Source organism: Aspergillus oryzae, chromosome 6, assembly GCF_000184455.2.
Source record: "Aspergillus oryzae RIB40 DNA, chromosome 6".
In the NCBI taxonomy this organism is placed as follows: domain Eukaryota; kingdom Fungi; phylum Ascomycota; class Eurotiomycetes; order Eurotiales; family Aspergillaceae; genus Aspergillus; species Aspergillus oryzae.
In genome coordinates, this window is record NC_036440.1 from 668,393 (window position 1) to 687,375 (window position 18,983).

Sequence of the window (18,983 nt, forward strand, 5' to 3'; positions counted from 1 at the left end):
ACTAGAAAGATGGAGAAGGGGAGGGGCAAATATAAAATAAAATTGTAAGATTGCAATGAAAGTCTATAATGTCTAGAGTTAGACTGTTTGCTCAATTAAGTGTTGCTGTTGTGCATCTATACCTACAGGTCGCGGTGATCGCCGACCAACGAAGGCATGAAGACTGTTTACGAGGCGTTGAGAAGATTGATTAACGTAATCGGTAAGCGAGCGGGCCATGCAAGCGAGCGGGCCAACGTACGCGTTTTCTACGCGTCTGTTCTTTTGAGGCTATTCAACCACCAGCCATACCACCAAAAATGCCTAAATCATCAAAATATCAGGTGGAGCAGGAAGGCAGGGTCTTATTAGCTATATCAGCTATTAAAAAAAATTAAATTACCAATATTCGTGCGGCAGCTCGTGTTTTTAATATACCCCGTACAACACTTCAAAGACGCCTATCGGGATATACATTTCGAACAGATACACGCGCAAATAGCCATAAAATGACTTCTAGTGAAGAGGAATCACTTAAAGAATGGATCCTATCACTAGATAAACGTGGAGCACCTCCTCGGCCTGCACACGTACGAGAAATGGCCAATATCCTGCTTTCAAAGCGTGATACTACCTCCCCCTCTACTACTGTAGGGGAGAAATGGGTATACAACTTTACCAAGCGTACACCTGAGCTCAAAGCCTGCTTTGCACGTCGCTACAACTATCAGCGTGCTAAAGTAGAGGATCCCAAGATTCTAGGTGCTTGGTTTGAGTAGGTAAATGAGGCTATTCAGAAGTACGGCATAGCTTCAAGCGATATATATAATTTTGATGAGACGGGGTTTGCAATGGGCCTGATAGCTGCAGCCAAAGTTATTACTAGGTCTGATGTGCCAGGGAAACCGTTTTTATTGTAGCCAGGGAACCGGGAATGGGTCACTGCCATAGAATGTATTAGTTCTAATGGATGGGCTCTACCTTCCTGTATCATTTTCAAAGGCAAGGTGCATATGGAGGCCTGGTACGAGAATGATAAGATTCCTTCTGATTGGAGGATTGAGATCAGTCCTAATGGCTGGACAAGTAATGAGATTGGCCTACGTTGGCTACAGAATCATTTTATACCTTATATTACCGGCCGATCTGTGGGAAAATATCGTTTACTTGTTCTAGATGGCCACGATAGTTATCTAACGCCTCAATTTGATCAGATCTGTGTAGAGAATGATATTATACCGATCTGTATACCTGCGCACGCTTCTCATAAGCTTTAACCGCTTGATGTTGCCATTTTCTCGCCATTAAAAGGCTCGTACGGAGGCCTGATTGAATCTAAGATGCGCTGCGGGTTTAATCATATTGATAAACTTGATTTTTTAGAGGTATATTCTCAGGCCCACGCAGCGACCTTTACCGATAGCAATATCTATAGTGCTTTTAGAGCTACTGGCCTAGTTCCTTTAAGCCCTGAGCGCGTTTTTTCTCAGCTGACAGTTCAGCTTAAGACCCCTACGCCTCCGGGTAGTAGACCTAGCAGCCGAGGCAGCTCAGCGCCTAAAACGCCTTATACAGTTAAGCAGTTAAAAAAGTCAGAATCTACGCTTAAAAAGCTGCTTAAAAATCGATCTCGCAGTCCCGATTCGCCTATCAAAACCAGTTTAAATCAACTGATTAAAGGTGCCGAACGAGCTATAAATGATGTGACGATATTAAAGCATCAATTAGAGCAATATCAGGCCGCGCACGAAAGGCAGCTTAAAAAGCGAAAGCGCTCTATTAAATAGATTACTTTTGAAGAAGGTATATCAGTATCTGAAGCCCGAATCCTTATAGAGCGCCGAAATCAGGTAGATGAAGCCGTACAGGCAGATAGACCTCTGTCTACTGAATTGGCTTCTAGACGCGCTCCATCTAAATGTTCTGGCTGTGGTGTATAGGGTCATAAAATTACGCACTGCCCGAATCGATAGAATCACTTATTTTTATATAGGAGTCCAAATTCATGGTGTTTGGACTATTTTAATTTTCAATATGGCGGCGCGTGGCCCGCTCGCTTGCATGGCCCGCTCGCTTACCGATTACGTTAATGAGCGCTGTATTTACGTAATATGACTTATGTATCAAGCATAACTACAACAGGGCAAGGAATACGGAAGACACGCATGGAGAAGGTAAAATTTACATCAACCAATTCCGGTAAATTACGTTGCTAGGTACAAAGGCCATCCATCATACAAATTGAAAACGTTGCAAAAAAAACAAGCCACTTCCACCCACCGCGTCCATGAGACATAGAACATTCAGTCGTGATTGATCGTTCGGATAGATGACTGTGACGTCAATACCCCTGACAAAACCAAAGGATTTGCGGATAGACTAACCTTAACTGGGAACCGACCAGATCAAAGCGGGAAAATGATCTACAGACGGGAAGACTGGATAACCTTGTAGTCCACAACGAGCTCACGACCACCATCGTTGATGACCAGAGCACGGACGCTGCCGTGTCCGTCCTCGAAGGCTGCCTTGATCTTGCTGAAGAGTTCGCCCTGAGGAACAACTGGGATGCCCTGCTTGACATCACCGGTCTCGGTCATGGCGACGATCTGGTTATCACGGATGTCGAGGATGCGGTAGGTCTTGTAGACAGGGCCAATCATGGTCTGGACAACAACGGAGGGAGAGGGGTTGGAGACGAAGCTGGACTCCTCCTGCAGTTGGCGGGTGAAGAGATCGACACCGAGGTAGCGGTGCTGGCCGGTCTGGGGCGACACGGAGATACGGATGACCTGGCAGGGACGGCCCTGGAGGATCAAGATGTCGCCGATGCGAATGAAGTTGCAGGGAATGGGCACGGTGTCGGCGCTTCTGCGACCGCTGCTGCGGGGCTCAACGACGCGGACGGCGTGGTGGGCACCGTCACGGGAAACTGGACCGCGATCGTCAGCAACGGCGACATCCTGACGGCCATGATCATGATGATGATGATGATGTTCACCATGGTGGTCATGGTGATGGAAAGGGTGCATGATGCGGTCGGCAGCGCGTTCCACACCACGACGGAAGGAGTGGTAGTTACCGTCGTCGTCGTAGTATCCCATCTTGCGAGCAGGGGGATAATCAACTACAGTAGTAGTGCTAAGAACCTTGACTTGAGAAGGTGGGTTGACTGGCTCGACAGAGACCTGACGTTGGCTGCGAGAAGAGCCGGGGTAGGTCTCGAGGGTGGGAGCTTGATAAGCCTTGTCGTACGAGACGTCGAGCTGGGGGTGGGCAGGAGTACGGTCGTACGAGACGGGTTGACGGTTCTCGTAGGACTCTACACTAGACTGCTGATAGCTAGCGTTGGTGTTATAGACGTCGTAGGTCTGTTGGTTGACACGACGACGATAATCACGCTCAGTGATGTCTAGCTGGTTGGAAAGCTCCTGATCGTAGACCTTGGGAGTCTCTTGGAAGCGAGGGTATGAGGTAGGCTCTTGATAGCTAAAGGCAAGGGAAGTTAGACCAAGATATAAAGAATGAGGTTGGGGGACGAGGTGATTGGGTGATTATATTGTGGACGAGAGGCTGGGGGAGGGCAAAGTGTTTTGAAAAAAGAATATGATCTGTGCCATGATTTGGTTTGTTTTGTTTTGGTGCCACGTAATTAGTTTTGGGGACTAATGGCCTTAGCCCCCGACCAGCTGAAGCCACCATTTGATGTCGTGACACCGCTTGTTGACTCTCCCCACTTGGTGTGGATAATCCCCGGTCCCCACCTGTAAGGGTACCAAAAAAACAAAACAAAACAAAAGCAAGACGAGAGGAAAAATACACTAGAGCCGAGGGTAATCGGGGAAAGAGAGACCAAAACAAAAATACAAGCGAGCTGATTGCAAGCGAATTGACCCGGTTCTCCCATTTGATATCAGAGAAAACCGGGGCTAATTGCAGCTCGCTATCACAAAATCAATAGTCCACGGAGATCCGAGCTCCAAAATTGAGATCAGATGCACAATAATCAATAAACATACCGTTCACGCGCGAGATGGACCTCGGGATAGGGCTTTTCCTGCTGGAAGCGGTCTTGCTGCTGGTACCGGTCTTCGGTGTAAACCGAGTATTGGTCAGGCTGGGGGGCAGGGGGCGGAACAGGACGAGAGTCGCGCTGGGCGCGTAGATCGATCTCTTCCTTTCCGTAGATACGGGGATCTGGGAGAGGAGCAGAGGGTCGAGTGTCTTCCCGTTCGACGTGCGAAGGACGATCGAGATTGACTTCTTCCTCTACTCTTTCAGGTGCAAGAGTAGGCTCAGGAACAGCGTCACTCCGGTACGACGACGGGAAGACACTGAAGGGGATGGGGACACGGGCGTCAAAGTCCAGATTGGCTGTCCTTTGGCGTCTTTTCTCGAATGCCTTTCGAACAGATACGAACGAAAGGCTAGACAAGAAAAGACTTTTTAAGGGGTAGTCTTTCTCGTGGGGAAAGGGAAGTGGAGGTGAAGGAGGCGATTATAGATCCGATGGATAGATCTATAAAAGCGGAGACGAATTCCTGATGAGAGGAATGCGTGATAAGCTTAAGGGGGGTTTTGAGGAATGATGAGGAGGGGAAAGAGAAGTTGAGAGGATAAGTATGGATAGAAAAGAAGAGGAGGAGCAGGGAAATCGTTCAGCTAGAAATAATAACAGCATTTCCTAAGTATTCTCATTACCATCGGTTTTGGTTGTTGTTGACAACACGCGTTTGTTTACGGCGCTTTCCCTGATTAGGGTTGGGGAGGGACCAACCTCCCCTCTTCCTCTTCCGCTCTCACAATCTTATCAATTCAATTGTTCTTTCTCTTCCTCTCTATCTCTGGAAAAAATTGGCTCATCCTCCCTTTCTCCCGAGGTCCATTTCCATCTTACCGTTTGGGAAGCGAATACATCCCATACATACATACATTGTCTAATGAAATGTTTCGTATCAAGCACACCCCTCTAACTGCAGAGGAACTAAAGAAGCAGTAAAGTTCCTACTATATATATCCAACCTCATCCACTTTCCTCTTTTCCTACTCCAGTTAGTCCAATCGGAGTTCACCGCTATCTATCTACGAGCTTCATGGTCGCATTGGTCCGCTGTTTTTGTTTCCTTGTAAAGGACAGCTAAGACTCTTCACATGCACTTCGCCAATTATAGTTCGGGAGCCTTCCAAATCCTGGGATTCTACGTGGTTTAGTGCGCATCATTTAATTTGTTGCTGGCTGAATGGAGGCTTACCCGAATTACCTTGACCAGCACCCACTTTTTAATCTCCATGGCAACCTTCACTTCTTCCGGGGCGAATCGGGCATCTGGATCCCTTGGCACTGAGCTCCAGGTGATCGACGCTGAAAGCCTGCGGGTATCGGCACAAACTCATCATCTTTCGTTCTTCACGGGTTGAGATGTGATCGACTTCTCGTTCAGCTATGAGAGTCCGAAAGGTCAATTCTTGCAATTGGGCTCGAATCTATCTAGACCAACTCCACCGTCGGCTTGTGCAGCTCCTCGTGGAACTTCACCATTGGAGTCGTACTGCTCCGCCGCCCGTGTTACCCTCGGCTTTGAGCTCCACTTAGTGTGCGTCCGAGATCGATCGTGATTGCTCTGAATTTACGGCTGCTGGTCCGCACGCCTGCCTCGCTATTTCCTTGAACCTTGTCTTTCCAACGGGCCCCGTGTATTGGCTTTTCTCTCTGGGAATATTTTGCCACAACTGTCGATGAATCATGAATCGCCAGCCACAGGTCTAGCCTTGTCCGCATCGACACCAATTTAAGGTGGCTGGCTGTACCTCTGGCTGTGCATGTGGGGAAAGTCCATCGTCCCATCGATCAGAGTGGAGAAACACCCGAAAATCTTGCCGTAATTGATCAAGTTCCCCATGGTCATAATTGATCCTTCGTCTACAAGCGATGTACTCCCGAGTAAACTTTGATATTCGGTGCTATTGATTCTCAGCTGAAGCCCTAAATACCAGATGATGATAATATGGTGTACAGTATGAACAGTACTCCGTACAGTCCGCTGTATCAGTTCCAAAAATGCTAAGTCTCTCAATTACCGCAGTTCCCCACACGCTATTAACCGAAGCGAACCATGGTAGATGATCTGCTATTTCCCAAGGAAGAGAGAAATATAGAAGACTCAGCTTTCCTCAAAGGGCGATCCACCAGCTGCGTCGTACCTACAATACCTACTGCCCCCAAGCTAGCGACATCTTTGACAATTACCTTTGCCGACTAGGTTCTAGCCCCGCGACGATCATTGCACGGTTCTAGAAGGGGTGAAGTACCTAGAACAGAGCTTAACTCCTATAGTCGGCACGGAAAATAGTTCCAGAGCTATCAAGATCAAGGCTCACGGATTCGCTACAGTCAAAGCTGAGCATTTCACGTACGTCTTGCTGTATACCAACACAACAGGCTGTGCTGTATATGAAACGGCCCTCAAAATCTGACCGCGGTGTGATATACATCAGTTAAACCTATGATCGTACGGAAATAGCATCAAGCATCCCTATAATGGGAGAACATTCTCCACATATGCTGGTCCAGAACAGGCATAACCCACAAACCAATTGACTCTGCGGAGTATTCTGCAGTAAATTCTCCCGGCCATGGGCCCCTGTCTCCTTCATACCAAAGCCCCATCGTGGCCAAATCGCAATGGTGACTAGCATAATGTTCGTGTCACCATCTAGCAGACCCAAAAAAGACCTGTACCAAAGTCAGGAGATTTGTGCCGGAAATGCCGGTGATAAAGTTACGAGGAGTATAGGCGAGGCCCGCATATTTGCAATCTCAATATATTTCGCTTATCGCTCAGCCAGCCATTGCTGGCACCTCAGCCCAGGCTCTTGGGTCAATGTCTGGGGTATTCAGCATGTCCAGATGTTCGGGGACCCAGCCCCTCAAACTATCGATGATACTGTCCAGAGTGTGTTCAGCTACCTCATTGTATTCAATTAACTAGCTGCAAGAGACGAGTGCTGAGTAATGAAAGCTGAGGGTATTCGAGTGGCGTGAGGTGACTCTGGCGATTTTGTCTTTGCAAGACCATCTCCTTGTTATACTATCACTTTAAGACGTTGGGGGCTTCTCGAGTGCTTTTCCCATGGTCCGCATGTGTTTCTAAGAGCTAAAGCTCTACATGGCAGAGTGTCGCAGGCTCGGCGGCGAATGCTGTATACCAGAGACATGGTTTGACTGCTTCTTGCTCGGCCTGGGGAAGTCCGACGAATCCTTCCCTTTTGCTATAACCTTCGCCTCCGCGCCAGAAGAGAGGTTAACAAAGCATGCCCACTGCGTACCGGGTGCAGTATATCACTGTACAAGCATGATGTGCCTGTTCAGTGTGCGGCCCAAGGAGTCTTACGCACGGCCGATTTTGACCCAAGACTCTACCTATATCAACGAGCATGTCCCTATACGTTACTGACAGCTGATTATATTTTCCTCAACACCTTTGTCCTCTCCTAGGCCGCAAGTACAAGACCCAGGCTCATCGTTTTGGACAATGAGGGGGAAAGCACCTGGAAGAATGGACTCTGCGTGAGCGCAAAGAGTATCACGACAGATAAAGCTATCTTATCAACATCCTGCCACGCAGGAAAGGGATGAAGTAGGGAAGTACATGATCGCGATGGGTGATACGTGACATAGCATCAATATTCCACGAGTTGTATATACACTAATCCTTCATCAGAAAATATTTACTGAAGTTTATGGACTGGTCCTCATCTCCTCGTCCACAGCTCAGTGTTTGTCCTTTATGTCAGAGATAATGAGCTACTATACAAGACCCCACCTGTTCTTCAAGAATATATACCATCTTAACACCAAAACAGCATCTCATTATCCTCCTTTATCTATCCATGTAATAAGTAAATAAATTTTACCAAGATTTGTATGTCTTTTTATTTCTCGTATCACAAAAATGCAGATACAAATGGTAATCCTAACGTAAAAGAAACCTAACTGATAGAACGAGCTCGAGAGCCAAGAATTAAACAGTCAAGCCTACAATGAATTAGACATCGTGGAGGGTTTACTGTGAGACAAAGAGTTTTAACTGTCTTTCAACCGATGCTTTTTATGTTGAGAGAGCAACTAAACTGCCCAATGAAGAACGTGGATGTATGCACAATATAGAGTCAATTGAAGACCTTGGTCAATGCTATGTACAAAGACAGCATTATCCCTTCATTGGTGCAGGTGTGGTTATTTTAGCGTCCGCTTTCATGGATTTTAAGTGATGACTATGGTTACTGCTTAGGTGATTTCGTCTCATAGATATTGGAACCACTCTCTGGTGTGATTATATATATAGGTATGTCTAACGAATATAGTATTCATTATTTGGTATCTTAGATATATACTGCATTTATGTTTGTTTACGAAGAGGCATATAGTAACTATGTAGTATGTCTATGAGATATAAATTTATGCTCTGGCCGATAATTAGATGATATTGGGATTATGGATAAGACAGACCACTTTCTGGTAATGTTTAAGAATCACTAATCGACCATCTACAAAGTAAGGCGAATATGAGACTTCATCAACCCTGATTCTCAGCAAAAGGGATGGTAATATATGTGAATATTTAATTGTATTAGCATTGAAGATGTCATCATCTCCTTCTCTTTCTATGCCCCGAGTCTTCCCCCACACGCGGCACCAACCAGAAACGGAGTTGAAAAAATAAAAAAAAAAACTAATAGTATAGAAGAATCACACGAAATTGATTAATTATAGATTAACAACAGCGAACCCAAAGTGTCAGTGTACAAATGATACATAGATGTAAGGTTCACAAATGAAGTCAGATCAATTCAAAGAAATTTTTCCTGGCGTCCGACCGCCGCAAGCCTGCTAGCCAAGGAATGTTATCTCCAACAGGGGTATCAAATATCAGTATTAGAGCAGTATTGTGGTGTCGAGCAGTCCCGATAACCGATAGCGTATAGAGGTGAACCGTATCTCATTAGTCTTTGTTTCCTTATTCCACCAACTCCTTGTACCTGGAACCCTCTAGCCAGAGACAGCAGGCAGATATGTTGTGAATAAACAAACGAGGAAAAGTCATATATTAAAGCAGATATTCTGTAGATATGGGAAGAAGAATAGGATGCATATACAAAGCAGACCATGTCGTCTAGCTTCGTAGGCCGAAGGCCTTCCGGAGTCGAGGGAATCGCTTCTTTCGACCGGAGGCAAATTCCACGTCCATGGCATCTGTAGCATTTGTACTACTCAGATCGGCTTTCTTGGCGCTTGCATCTACGGCGTTTGACGCCGTACTGCCATTTCGAAAGGCTCCATCCGCCGTTTTGGGTCGCTCAGAAGAACGCAGAGCCGAGAGGGGAGCATCTGTGTTCGTCTCCCTGCGATCGGAGCGGAGGGGCCAACTATCGCCATTTGAAGATCTGGAGATTGCCCTCCTGAGCCGCCTGGGAGAGGAGGATGGCCTAGTGTTGTTTGTGGTTATCGTTGTAACAGTGTTTCCCCGAGCACCATCAAGTAAAGGGTTCTCCCGCACTTGCTCAGGATCTAGAGAACCGTTCCTAGCTTCTGAGCGAGATCGGGAAGTCCGGCGCTCCGACGGTGCTTTAGGTTTCCTGATGCTCAAACGATGAAACAGACTACCTCTGCGACCACCGGGTTGTCGAAGAAACTCCTCCATTTCTTCCTCGGACATCCCGCGAGACTTAGCCACAGCGGCAAGCGCAGGATTTCGAGCCGGTCTGGCGTCACTTTCTTTCGCCTTGGTAGCTCTGGAATCTAAGCCAGGCCGTTCATTATCAGAACTATCCTCTAATTCTGTTGAGTCACCATCGTGAGCGCCTTTACGTCTGGGTATGCCGCGAACGGGAGGGAGATTATTCACTACGCGTTCTTCATCGTCGCTCGAATCTTCAAATCGACTTTGCCATTTTTGTTGACTCGTTCCCTGCTCATCATCCGACTCTGCGAATCGTGACGTGAATAATGCCCCCGAAGCCTTTGTAGTCCTGGCCTTCTGTACTTTTCCAGTAGAGAAGAAAGCAGGTTTCTCACGCCGAGCATCGTTCGATCGCAGTGTAACACGTAGAGCACCAGTACTTGAGCCGGATGAAAGAGGCCGGCTATTGGTAGGTGGCAATTTTGTGCTTTGAGGGGAAATAGTCCGGAATGGGCTGCTTGAGGGACCTCGTAGAGACCGTCGTATTGTATGTGGGGAGTCTGTCCGGGGGCGATTTGATCTCTTGAAGCTGCTGGATGAATCACTACCGTTCGATAGTGGCCTTTGAGGCTCGGGGACATTCCCATTAACATATAGGTCGTCATTAAGACCACCTTTCAGCAAGTTTGGGGCCCACGAAGCGGGTCGCTTCTTGATTTGTTCATCACCAGGCTTATGACGCGGTTGATTGAAAACATTTCCAGACTGTGGTTGTAACGGGCCATGAACAACTGAATCAGTTGCTTCACACACAGGGTGACCGTCAGGAGCGTTTACTGACATAGACCGTCTTGCTGTACCCGTAGACGAAGAGGAGCGGGGGATTTCTCGCATATTTCTTCTACTGTTGGACCGTGCAGGAAACGGCGGGTACGGGGACGAGTAGGGAAGCCGTTCATGTGAAGAACTTGGGGATTCTGAAACCGGCGAGAGGGATATAGTGTGTACTGGATTTGCCACACGAGCAATTTGACAGGTTTGCGGAATGCCAGTTACCTGGTCAATGCTGTGTATGTTGTTATCCGTGGTCACCGCATCTTTGCGCTGGGGGGACGTAGGCTCATCAACCACAGCATTGATAGAACCAAAACCATCGCCCTCAAGTCCTTCCTCAGCGTCACTGTAGATACTCTCGCCAGATTCGTCCTCATCGCTCACATTGCTCCGAGTCGCATCAACCACAGGGTCGCCTGGAGTTTGCTTCTTGCCTTTCCGCTTAGTAGAGTCGTGGCTTGTGGTATCAACTTCCAAAGATGACCGCGGAAATCCTCCCGGCACGGTATACCAGTCAAGGCTCGACCGCCCTCTTTCACCTTCCGGGGTAGCTGGTTGAACTGCAATCCCAGGGACTGCCAAGTTTTCGGTTGTCTCCAGCTTCTCGTCTTGGTGTGAGTTTAACGATGCTGACTGAGCGTCCTGTGCAGGTTGCGACCCTTGATTTGAAACAAAAGTATTTCCGCCTGGTCCCTCTAGGGGTACTCCACTCTTAGCTGCCGCCGCAGGGGTAGGTGATGCTGTTCGGTCCAGTTGCGTATGAGGATTGGCGTCTTGTGACTGTGTGTTTGAGATGATAGCTCCAATAGCGTGGTCGTTCGAGAAGGAAATTGGAGACACAGTAGGATCTGAGGATGCCGTCGATTCATTGTCACTCATATCTTGCCGGGCAGGTTCTTGCTGCTCGCCGTCCCTGGCCTTTCGTATGCTACCAAACGAAGGGAGCTCAGGTCGAGGCTTGAATACCTCATCAAATTCATCCGACCCCACAGTAGCAGATTTCCTTTTTCCCATGCCAAACCAACCTGTCTTCCCTTTGGGCTTCATTGGAGGCGACTCAAGACCAATATCTTCTGGGGAGGTTGGTGGACTCGCAGCCACCCCAACAATTTCCGCCTCGTCATCAAAGCTAACTTTTACAGGCTTTCTTCGGAACCCAAGCCTAGAACCCTCATCAGATCCCACAGATGTTCCATCCGAGAGCTCGCTAAGAGCTGGGCCGGGCCGCAGCACTACCCCAGTTCTTCCATCAGGGGATACTGAGCATTTCCTCGGATTCTTCATCGCTGATTTGGCGGGAGACACTGACCGGGGAGGGGGTTGGTGAAGATGTTCGCCGACAAGACCCATGACCGAGAGCTGGTTAGAGAAGCGGGTCGATCTCCCCGGACTGCTGCTCGGCGGGCGAGCATGCAACAGCTGAGATTCCCGTTCAGGACCGATCGAGCTGGTAGACTCTGGCGAGCTGACAATAGAACTCGGTAATGGATCCTTAAACTTTTCAGGTGTTGGCGTCCGGACTGTCGACCTGGTCTCGGGCAACGAACGCTCGACCGCGGCATGCTCGACCCCTTCCGCCGGAGTGTCTGCTTCTGCACGTTCCTCCCCTGGGAAGTCTTCAGGAACAGTCGAAGGTCGTTTCGTCAGAACCGGACGTGGTGGCTGTTTATGATCTGTTTCTGGAAGCTGCTGACTGAACTCAGGATCACGCGGCTGAAGTTGGTCTTGCTGGTCGTGTACTGACCGACCAGCGGTCTCTCGAGCTTTAGGAGCTTTATATGCCAGGTCTCTGGTATTTTGCTCTCGAGGCGCAGCCAAGCGAGGAGGGGATGGCTGATATGCCGCTTCCTCGCTTCGGGGTACGATTGCTGCCTGTGCTGCAAGGATCGCAGTGTCTGCCGGCTGGACACCTCTCCCAGGACTGCCTGAGAGACCCCCCCTTGTCTTCCTCCGCGCAGAAGTATTGGCGGTTTGCAGGGCGGATTTCTGGATCTTGGGGGAATCAGGGGATGACAATTGGCTAGCTAAGGATGCACAAACGGAAGTGTCCCGTCTGTCCAAGGGTTCAGAAGTCAGGGTCGGAGAGTTAGGTCGAGAGTTCATCGGGTAGGAGAAGTTGATCGAATTCCTACTTCCAGCTCTCTGGAGCTCTGGTATCTGGTCCAATTCGTGGCCGTGAGCTGATGACCGGCTAGCAGAGCCTCTGGCAGCCGGGTCGACGCTCACCCCTCGGCCTGATGGCTGCCGCTTCACCGGGGACGTTGGTCGCAAAGACGGCCCGACACTGACTGAGCGCCGATTTGGGGGCGTCCGGGTCGCATATTCCCGGGGGATCGAAGGGATGGGAGGGGCGACGGGAACTGGGCCGGAGCTGGAAGCCGGACGGCGAGGGGACTGATCCCGGAAGGTCCGGTTGCTCATGGAACTTGAGCTATTAGCTCGACGAAGGGTGTTTTGGCTAGAGGGGCGCAGACTTCCGGCGATACTAGACTGGGAGGCGACGGAGGCGCGCCGCTGAATCATTCGCTTCGTCTGAACATTTTCCACTGGAGTCGGAGTGGGTGTGAGGCTCCGTAAGGCAGCGGCAGCGGCGGCAGATGAAAGACTCGATGAGGACGGTTGAGACTTGAGGAAAGCATGGGAGGCGGCGGACTGGGCCGATTGCGCATTAGACGTCGAAAGAGGCTGTTAGAGATAGACATTGGGTATTAGTTGTTCATGGTTAGACTAGGTTGCTATATTGTAGACCGACCTGATGATGCGACGCGCTCCTTCGCCTCCGAAACATTTTGGCGGACCAAGACAAAACCCCTGGAACGTGTCGCCGTGTGGCAGACACGCAGGGTTAAGAATAATTATTCCTCCCACTCCGGCAAAAAGGATTGTTGGAACTTTGAATAAAATGTGACTGTTTTGACAGGTTCTGCGTTGTTGACTGAGAAGAGAGGGATGGAACACAAGGAAATAAAAACCGGTGAGTGGAAGAAGTTCGAGGGGTTCGCCAAGCAAGAGGTAAAACAAGGTTAAGAACGAAGCCAATCCCCATGGATTTGCTTCTAGTTAATCGGTCAGGAAGTGAAAATGATGAAGTCAGTGGTCGAAGGAGAGTAAAGGAGGGCGGAGGAGCAAAAAGAAGAAAGTCTGGAACTTGCGTCATGACGGTGGAGTTGCAAATCGGGCAATCAATACGAAACTAACGGCAGAAGGGTTTTAAGGTTGTGTTTTTTTTGGCCCTGAGTAATTTTAGTTTGGTCTCCTACAGAAACCAACCGCAGGAACATGAACTTTTTTATCATTGCTGCATACATTAATTAAACAGTATTAGCTCGAGTGAACAAGTTTAAACTCCCTGTAAGGGCTGAGTTATTTCCCGAGAATAACGTTTTCTATACATCATATGGGATTCTCGTGGATGGTGTTAAATGGGGATCTCCCCACTACATGTAATAAATAGTCTATTTGCAAAGGATTCGGCGCTATTCGATTTCGCTCGGCAACTTGGACAAGAATCTATACAATCATTATTACATCGCTTGAGACATAAACTATGGATGGAGTTACTTCAAGTGCTGAGTAGCGCCGACATCTGAAGCTCTGAAGACAATCCATATGAGGTCATTAGTCTCAATCTAAATCTCCTGGACAAAACTACGGTTCGCTTGCTGCAGATCTCCGTCTCCGGCTGAAAAGTGCTTCTTAGCTTGAATGTCAATCAAGCATTATTTGTGGCTTTCAATGTTCGGCATTCCTCTCCATTCCCAGACTACTCTTGTGAGACCTGGTAAGACGACTAATCTATCTACTTCATCATAGAATGCTAGGGTTTAGGGCGATTGACAGTGGCATTCAAAATACAAGGAGGCGGCTGGATTCGAGGCCTGTGGAGATATCTACTACTAGTCTGTGACACTAGTGGTCTTCTACTCCGTACAGCACAGATACGTACTTGGACAATACCAAGCAGAAAAAAATTGGAAAAGGAGTCAAAAACTTGATGACAAGGACGGGATTCGAACCCGCGAATCAATCGAAACTAGTGATTAGATAGAACCTAACTTGGAGGTTGTTAGTTGAGATGTTCCGATGGAGAAAAGTAGGTGTTGTGGTGGGAGACGAACAACTAGCGCCATAACCACTCGGCCACCTTGCCAGGGCATAAGAAAGCCTATCTGCTTATTACTCTGTGAGGAAAAGAGGAATATCTATCTTAAGATAAATCTACAAGATTCTCTTCCAATTGATATATCGGAGTATCTTGTCTTTGACCTACCGTTTACTACATGCAAACCCCGCAATGGCATTTACTTACCGAGACGAGTCCATCGTCCGTCATGGTTGTTGAAGTCTGTGGGGATCCCCTCCCCAACTCAAATCTCTTTGGTTCCTATCCAACCAGAAGAATTTACACACTTGGTTTCATCAATCACAGTCTAATTATCCAAGTGTAGGTACATTTCATATACTAACTTAAATTATGCGAGACTGTGCCTAATGACAAGGCACTGCGGGACAGGGTGGAAGAACACCAGACGAACAAAGATACAGTACACTGCGTGGGTTCAACTAGAAGGACAGAGGTAAAGAGTTGCTATCCTTATGGGAAACCTATCTGGAATAATGATGACTTGTGCTTGATAGCTACCTTTCCTCACGGATGAAATGAATAGAGGACTTGACTTCGGCCGTAGCACTTTGATCTCTTCGCAGAGCAGACCAACGCGAAGACGAACACCTAGGCCAATTCATTGCCCTGACATGGGAAGTGATGGAAATCCATAGGTTTCGACTGCATCGAAAATTCTGCCCAAGCATCATACAAATCCATCCGGAATCGCTGATCGGAGACCTGGGCTTCCACATGGAGTCGAAGTATTTCTCCCAAAGACGCCAAATTTCGACCTTGTAAGTTCAAAATTGTTTGACATAGCTCCTCTTTGACTGGCTGAAAACGGAATCTCTCTGGAAAGTATCTTGATGCCTCAACGTGACTAGAATTAGCGATGAGGCTGGTCACCCCGCTTAGGGCTGCTTCCAAGGGTGTGACTCCCAGTGTCTCATAGCGAGAGGGACAGATGAAAACCCCACTATCTTTTGCCAGGCGGAACAGAGCGTGAAGGGATGTCCGAGACAACTTAGATCTGAACGTTGCATACCGAGTGAACTGTCTGGGTACTTTCTTGCTCAGTTCGTGGAGCTCGGTGCTGTCCATACTGGCACCTCCAGCAATGAAGAGTCGCACAGCGATGTTTTGAGACCACAGAGCTACTGCTACATCAACAAGGAGATCCACGTTTTTGAAGTAATCAACCCGGGCAACTGCCGTGAACAGCGTAACCCCGCCGGTGTTGAACACCTCCGCAATTTCGCTCTCGACATGGTAGCTTGAACTAGAGAGCTGGATGGAAGGACATATCTCCCTGATTTTCGCAGCGTTCACCCCGTAAGACAAGAGAAGCTTCCCCTGTAGGCGTGAAATCTGCAGCACGTGCCCATTCACCCGGTGCTTGAGCAGTTTTATCCCTACCTCTTGCTTTCGTGCTAGGTGCTCCGCCTTGTCTGCATCCCCGTACGCGTGCGCTGCCAATGCCTCCGAGAAAACCCCAGCGAAATGCCGGTGGAACGGAGCATGATGAGTGATACAGAATGGCAAATCACGGGGATGGTATTCCAGTAGGGTGTCTGTCTGATGATAGAGCATGGGAGTGCCTTCTAAGCCAGAGCCCTTCATGAGCGTACCAGCAGCAAGAGAGATGGCCTTCTCCACACCAGGGGGGTTCATGTTAAAATTAAACGCGAGTATCGCACATAGATTGAAGTTGATCACTTGGATGGTTATGGTTGGTTCGTTAATGGTCTCATCCCTTTGGTACAGGATGAGGCCACAGAAGACCTTCATACTCTTGAATGCCTGTGCGATGGACATCGATAACGCCTCAGTTCCAACTGTAGCCGCGGATCCATGTTTATTAGGATAATATCTCCTGTTTAGTACTATGATAGCAGGAAGAAGAAGGTTTGAGAACGCGCCGTTAGCGTAAGAATAAGGATATGAGATTAATTCAGCTGTGGAGCGATGTCTTAGATGATATTCAACCGAGGACGACATTCTGAAGCCTTAGTATCTGTTCTGGCCATATATCAGTAGGACATGGTATATATACAGGGGTTTTGTACTATAACAGTTGTTTAAAGTAGGCCCCGCGGAGATGGAGCAGACATATACTCAACTTCACAATCTAACTTCGAGTAAGCTTACAACTTCGCCCTACCTTCAATGCTTCTTCCAAGGTTTGAGACACTCGTATTATCTTAGAACAAGCACATGGAGCATTTACGCAAGACTAGACCATGTCGTTAGCAGAGGTGCCACAGTCGGCTTTATGAGGTACATGGTCAATGGTGTCTTTGAGCAACCAGGAACACGGGCGTTTCGCAATGGTAGGGGATGGCTCTAAAGCTGTACCACGATGAAATCCATGGGATTATTCTCTAACCAAGTAGGAGCCAATACTTACTTGGTAGTATCGCTGTTTACTAATGATAGGGTGAGTTTTCGGACTCTCTGGTTTCAAAGCATAAATGATATGCAATGTTATACAATCATATATACTGAGTTTCCAGACACTAGTAGCAAAGCTATTGCCAGAAATGGGTTTAAGATATCGGATAGAACATTATCAACATCATAAAGCCGTTTCACTTTGTCAACCGTGTCAAGCATTGATTAGGAAGAATAATAGTTTGCCACACGTTGTATCCGAATTACAGTCAGGACACCATCCCACAAAAATAACACAGAGAACCAAGCCTCTGGTCGTCTCATCCCCGACCCTTCAGATGGTTGCTGTCGTATGACAAGCATCCCCAAGGGGGTTGACCAATGGCAATTGTCTTTTCAAGCTTACGGTGGTCAAGATCAGCCACCTCACCGAATTATAGCAACTAAAACAATTAGGATATCGTTCAGAAGATACTTCACTCACTACTTGAGTTCATACTAAATCAAGCCAGTATGCCGGTGAGTGCGGTCTACATGTCATATTGCTAGGCAGATGTATCTAAGGCTTCATATCGCTGCATGCTAATCTATTTCTTTTCTCATAGAGGATCCCCGACCAGCGACTGAGGACCTTTCAAACATATTTTTACCGCCACTAATGGTCTTACTCACTGTAGGACATGACTAGCGGAGTGTAAGTGAGGGCTGTGCGACCTACCCGCCTTGAGTTGCCAACTTCGTGGTACTATAATTCCCTACGCATTTGCTAAAATAGACCCTCAATCTTCCCATAAAACTTCCCCTAATAACTGCCATCAATAATGGCTAACCTCCAGAGCGTTCGAGAGCCTCGAAACAGGGAAATGAAGATACTGATCCTTGGACTAGCCCGCACCGGCACGTCATGTAAGTCGCAAGTCCCTTACCCTCCCCTGAAATACTAACTTAAACACTACCAAACAGCTCTCACCGCCGCCCTCCAACAATTGGGATACAGTCCCTATGACTGGCCCGACCGATGTGTGCTCGGTCACCTCCCTCGGTGGACCGAAGGCCTCCAAGCGAAATACCTAAGCCGTGGCCGACCACTCGAAGCCGACGAGATGGACCAACTCACCAGTAACTTTGACGTACTGCGCTCCATTCCTTATCCTTCAGCTTTCTCTATGTACCATCTTGGCTGAGCGAAGGAACTCATAGGCAATCATCGATACGCCCTGCTGCCTCCTGGTTGACGAACTAATCGCTGCCTACCCCACCGCGAAGATCATCCTCAACTACCGCGATCCAGACAGATGGCTCGAATCAATGCAAGACACCGTATTCGCCGTCGCGCGATGGCCATTCTGGAGAATCCTGGCATACACGGATCCGCGCTACGCAGGGGCAATCGTGCAGCATCACATTACTCTGTGGGATGAGATCTGGGGAGGAGATGAAGGAGAGAGATGTCGGGAGAAGTTCGTGGAGCACTACAATTATGTACGGAAGGTTGTGCCGCCGCGGCGACTGCTGGAGTATCAAGTGCAGGAAGGATGGGGACCTCTGTGTCGGTTTCTGGAGGTGGAGGAGCCCAAGGAGCCATTTCCGGTTGTTCATACGGGGTCACAGTTTATGAGAACTGCTGCGAGGGGGTGGTGGGATTGTGTTGGGAGGAGTATTAGAAATGTGACAGCAGCAGCGGTCTGCCTGTGGATTTTGGTGTATGGGTTCTTTTGGGGACTGGAGGTACTTTTGAGGTTGTTCGTGAGATTAGATTAAGTCATAGATAAACGTGGGACTTAAACGATAAATCAACGGTTCGGTGGGGCAGACTAGTGCAAAAGGCTGCTCGCCGAGTCGCCGAGTCACCGACTTGATTGACTCTTAGTGACTTTTCCTCCGTCTTCGGATCTCCTATCACTATCACTTACTCCCCGCACAACTTTAGCACCCATGGATTCTCAGGGTGATTTGAATATTATTAACTCTGATACTTTGTATCCTGATAG

The 18,983-nt window shown here is 48.2% G+C and overlaps 6 protein-coding genes and 1 non-coding gene across 7 annotated transcripts; 3 read left to right on the forward strand and 4 right to left on the reverse strand.

The window, feature by feature from the left end:
• Positions 1-156: 156 nt before the first annotated feature.
• AO090020000451 (transposase) lies at positions 157-1,588 on the forward strand (the record flags this gene model as incomplete). The annotated part of the gene is given in 7 exon segments (XM_023237992.1): positions 157-202; positions 324-341; positions 400-719; positions 759-854; positions 900-1,224; positions 1,291-1,570; positions 1,576-1,588. Coding segments are annotated over 7 exon segments (1,098 nt in total).
• An 814-nt stretch (positions 1,589-2,402) lies between these two features.
• hexA (putative Woronin body protein HexA) lies at positions 2,403-3,083 on the reverse strand (the record flags this gene model as incomplete). Its single annotated transcript, XM_023237993.1, has 2 exons — positions 2,403-2,911; positions 3,062-3,083. 2 exons carry the CDS (start codon positions 3,081-3,083, stop codon positions 2,403-2,405), a joined length of 531 nt encoding a protein of 176 aa, XP_023092847.1.
• Positions 3,084-9,152: 6,069 nt separating this feature from the next.
• AO090020000448 (uncharacterized protein) lies at positions 9,153-13,281 on the reverse strand (the record flags this gene model as incomplete). The annotated part of the gene is made up of 2 exons (XM_023237994.1): positions 9,153-13,178; positions 13,222-13,281. The coding sequence occupies 2 exons, from the start codon at positions 13,279-13,281 to the stop codon at positions 9,153-9,155; spliced, it is 4,086 nt and encodes a 1,361-aa protein (XP_023092846.1).
• A 1,207-nt stretch (positions 13,282-14,488) lies between these two features.
• Positions 14,489-14,643, reverse strand: AO090020t00003. The gene has a single exon. It is a non-coding gene; the product is annotated as a tRNA-Glu (tRNA).
• A 273-nt stretch (positions 14,644-14,916) lies between these two features.
• Positions 14,917-16,272, reverse strand: AO090020000447 (uncharacterized protein; the record flags this gene model as incomplete). The annotated part of the gene is made up of 2 exons (XM_023237995.1): positions 14,917-14,923; positions 15,311-16,272. 2 exons carry the CDS (start codon positions 16,270-16,272, stop codon positions 14,917-14,919), a joined length of 969 nt encoding a protein of 322 aa, XP_023092845.1.
• Positions 16,273-17,813: 1,541 nt separating this feature from the next.
• AO090020000446 (uncharacterized protein) lies at positions 17,814-18,176 on the forward strand (the record flags this gene model as incomplete). The annotated part of the gene is made up of 2 exons (XM_001824713.1): positions 17,814-17,898; positions 17,956-18,176. The coding sequence occupies 2 exons, from the start codon at positions 17,814-17,816 to the stop codon at positions 18,174-18,176; spliced, it is 306 nt and encodes a 101-aa protein (XP_001824765.1).
• Positions 18,177-18,300: 124 nt separating this feature from the next.
• On the forward strand, positions 18,301-18,862 carry AO090020000445 (uncharacterized protein; the record flags this gene model as incomplete). Its single annotated transcript, XM_023237996.1, has 2 exons — positions 18,301-18,720; positions 18,806-18,862. 2 exons carry the CDS (start codon positions 18,301-18,303, stop codon positions 18,860-18,862), a joined length of 477 nt encoding a protein of 158 aa, XP_023092844.1.
• Positions 18,863-18,983: the final 121 nt, after the last annotated feature.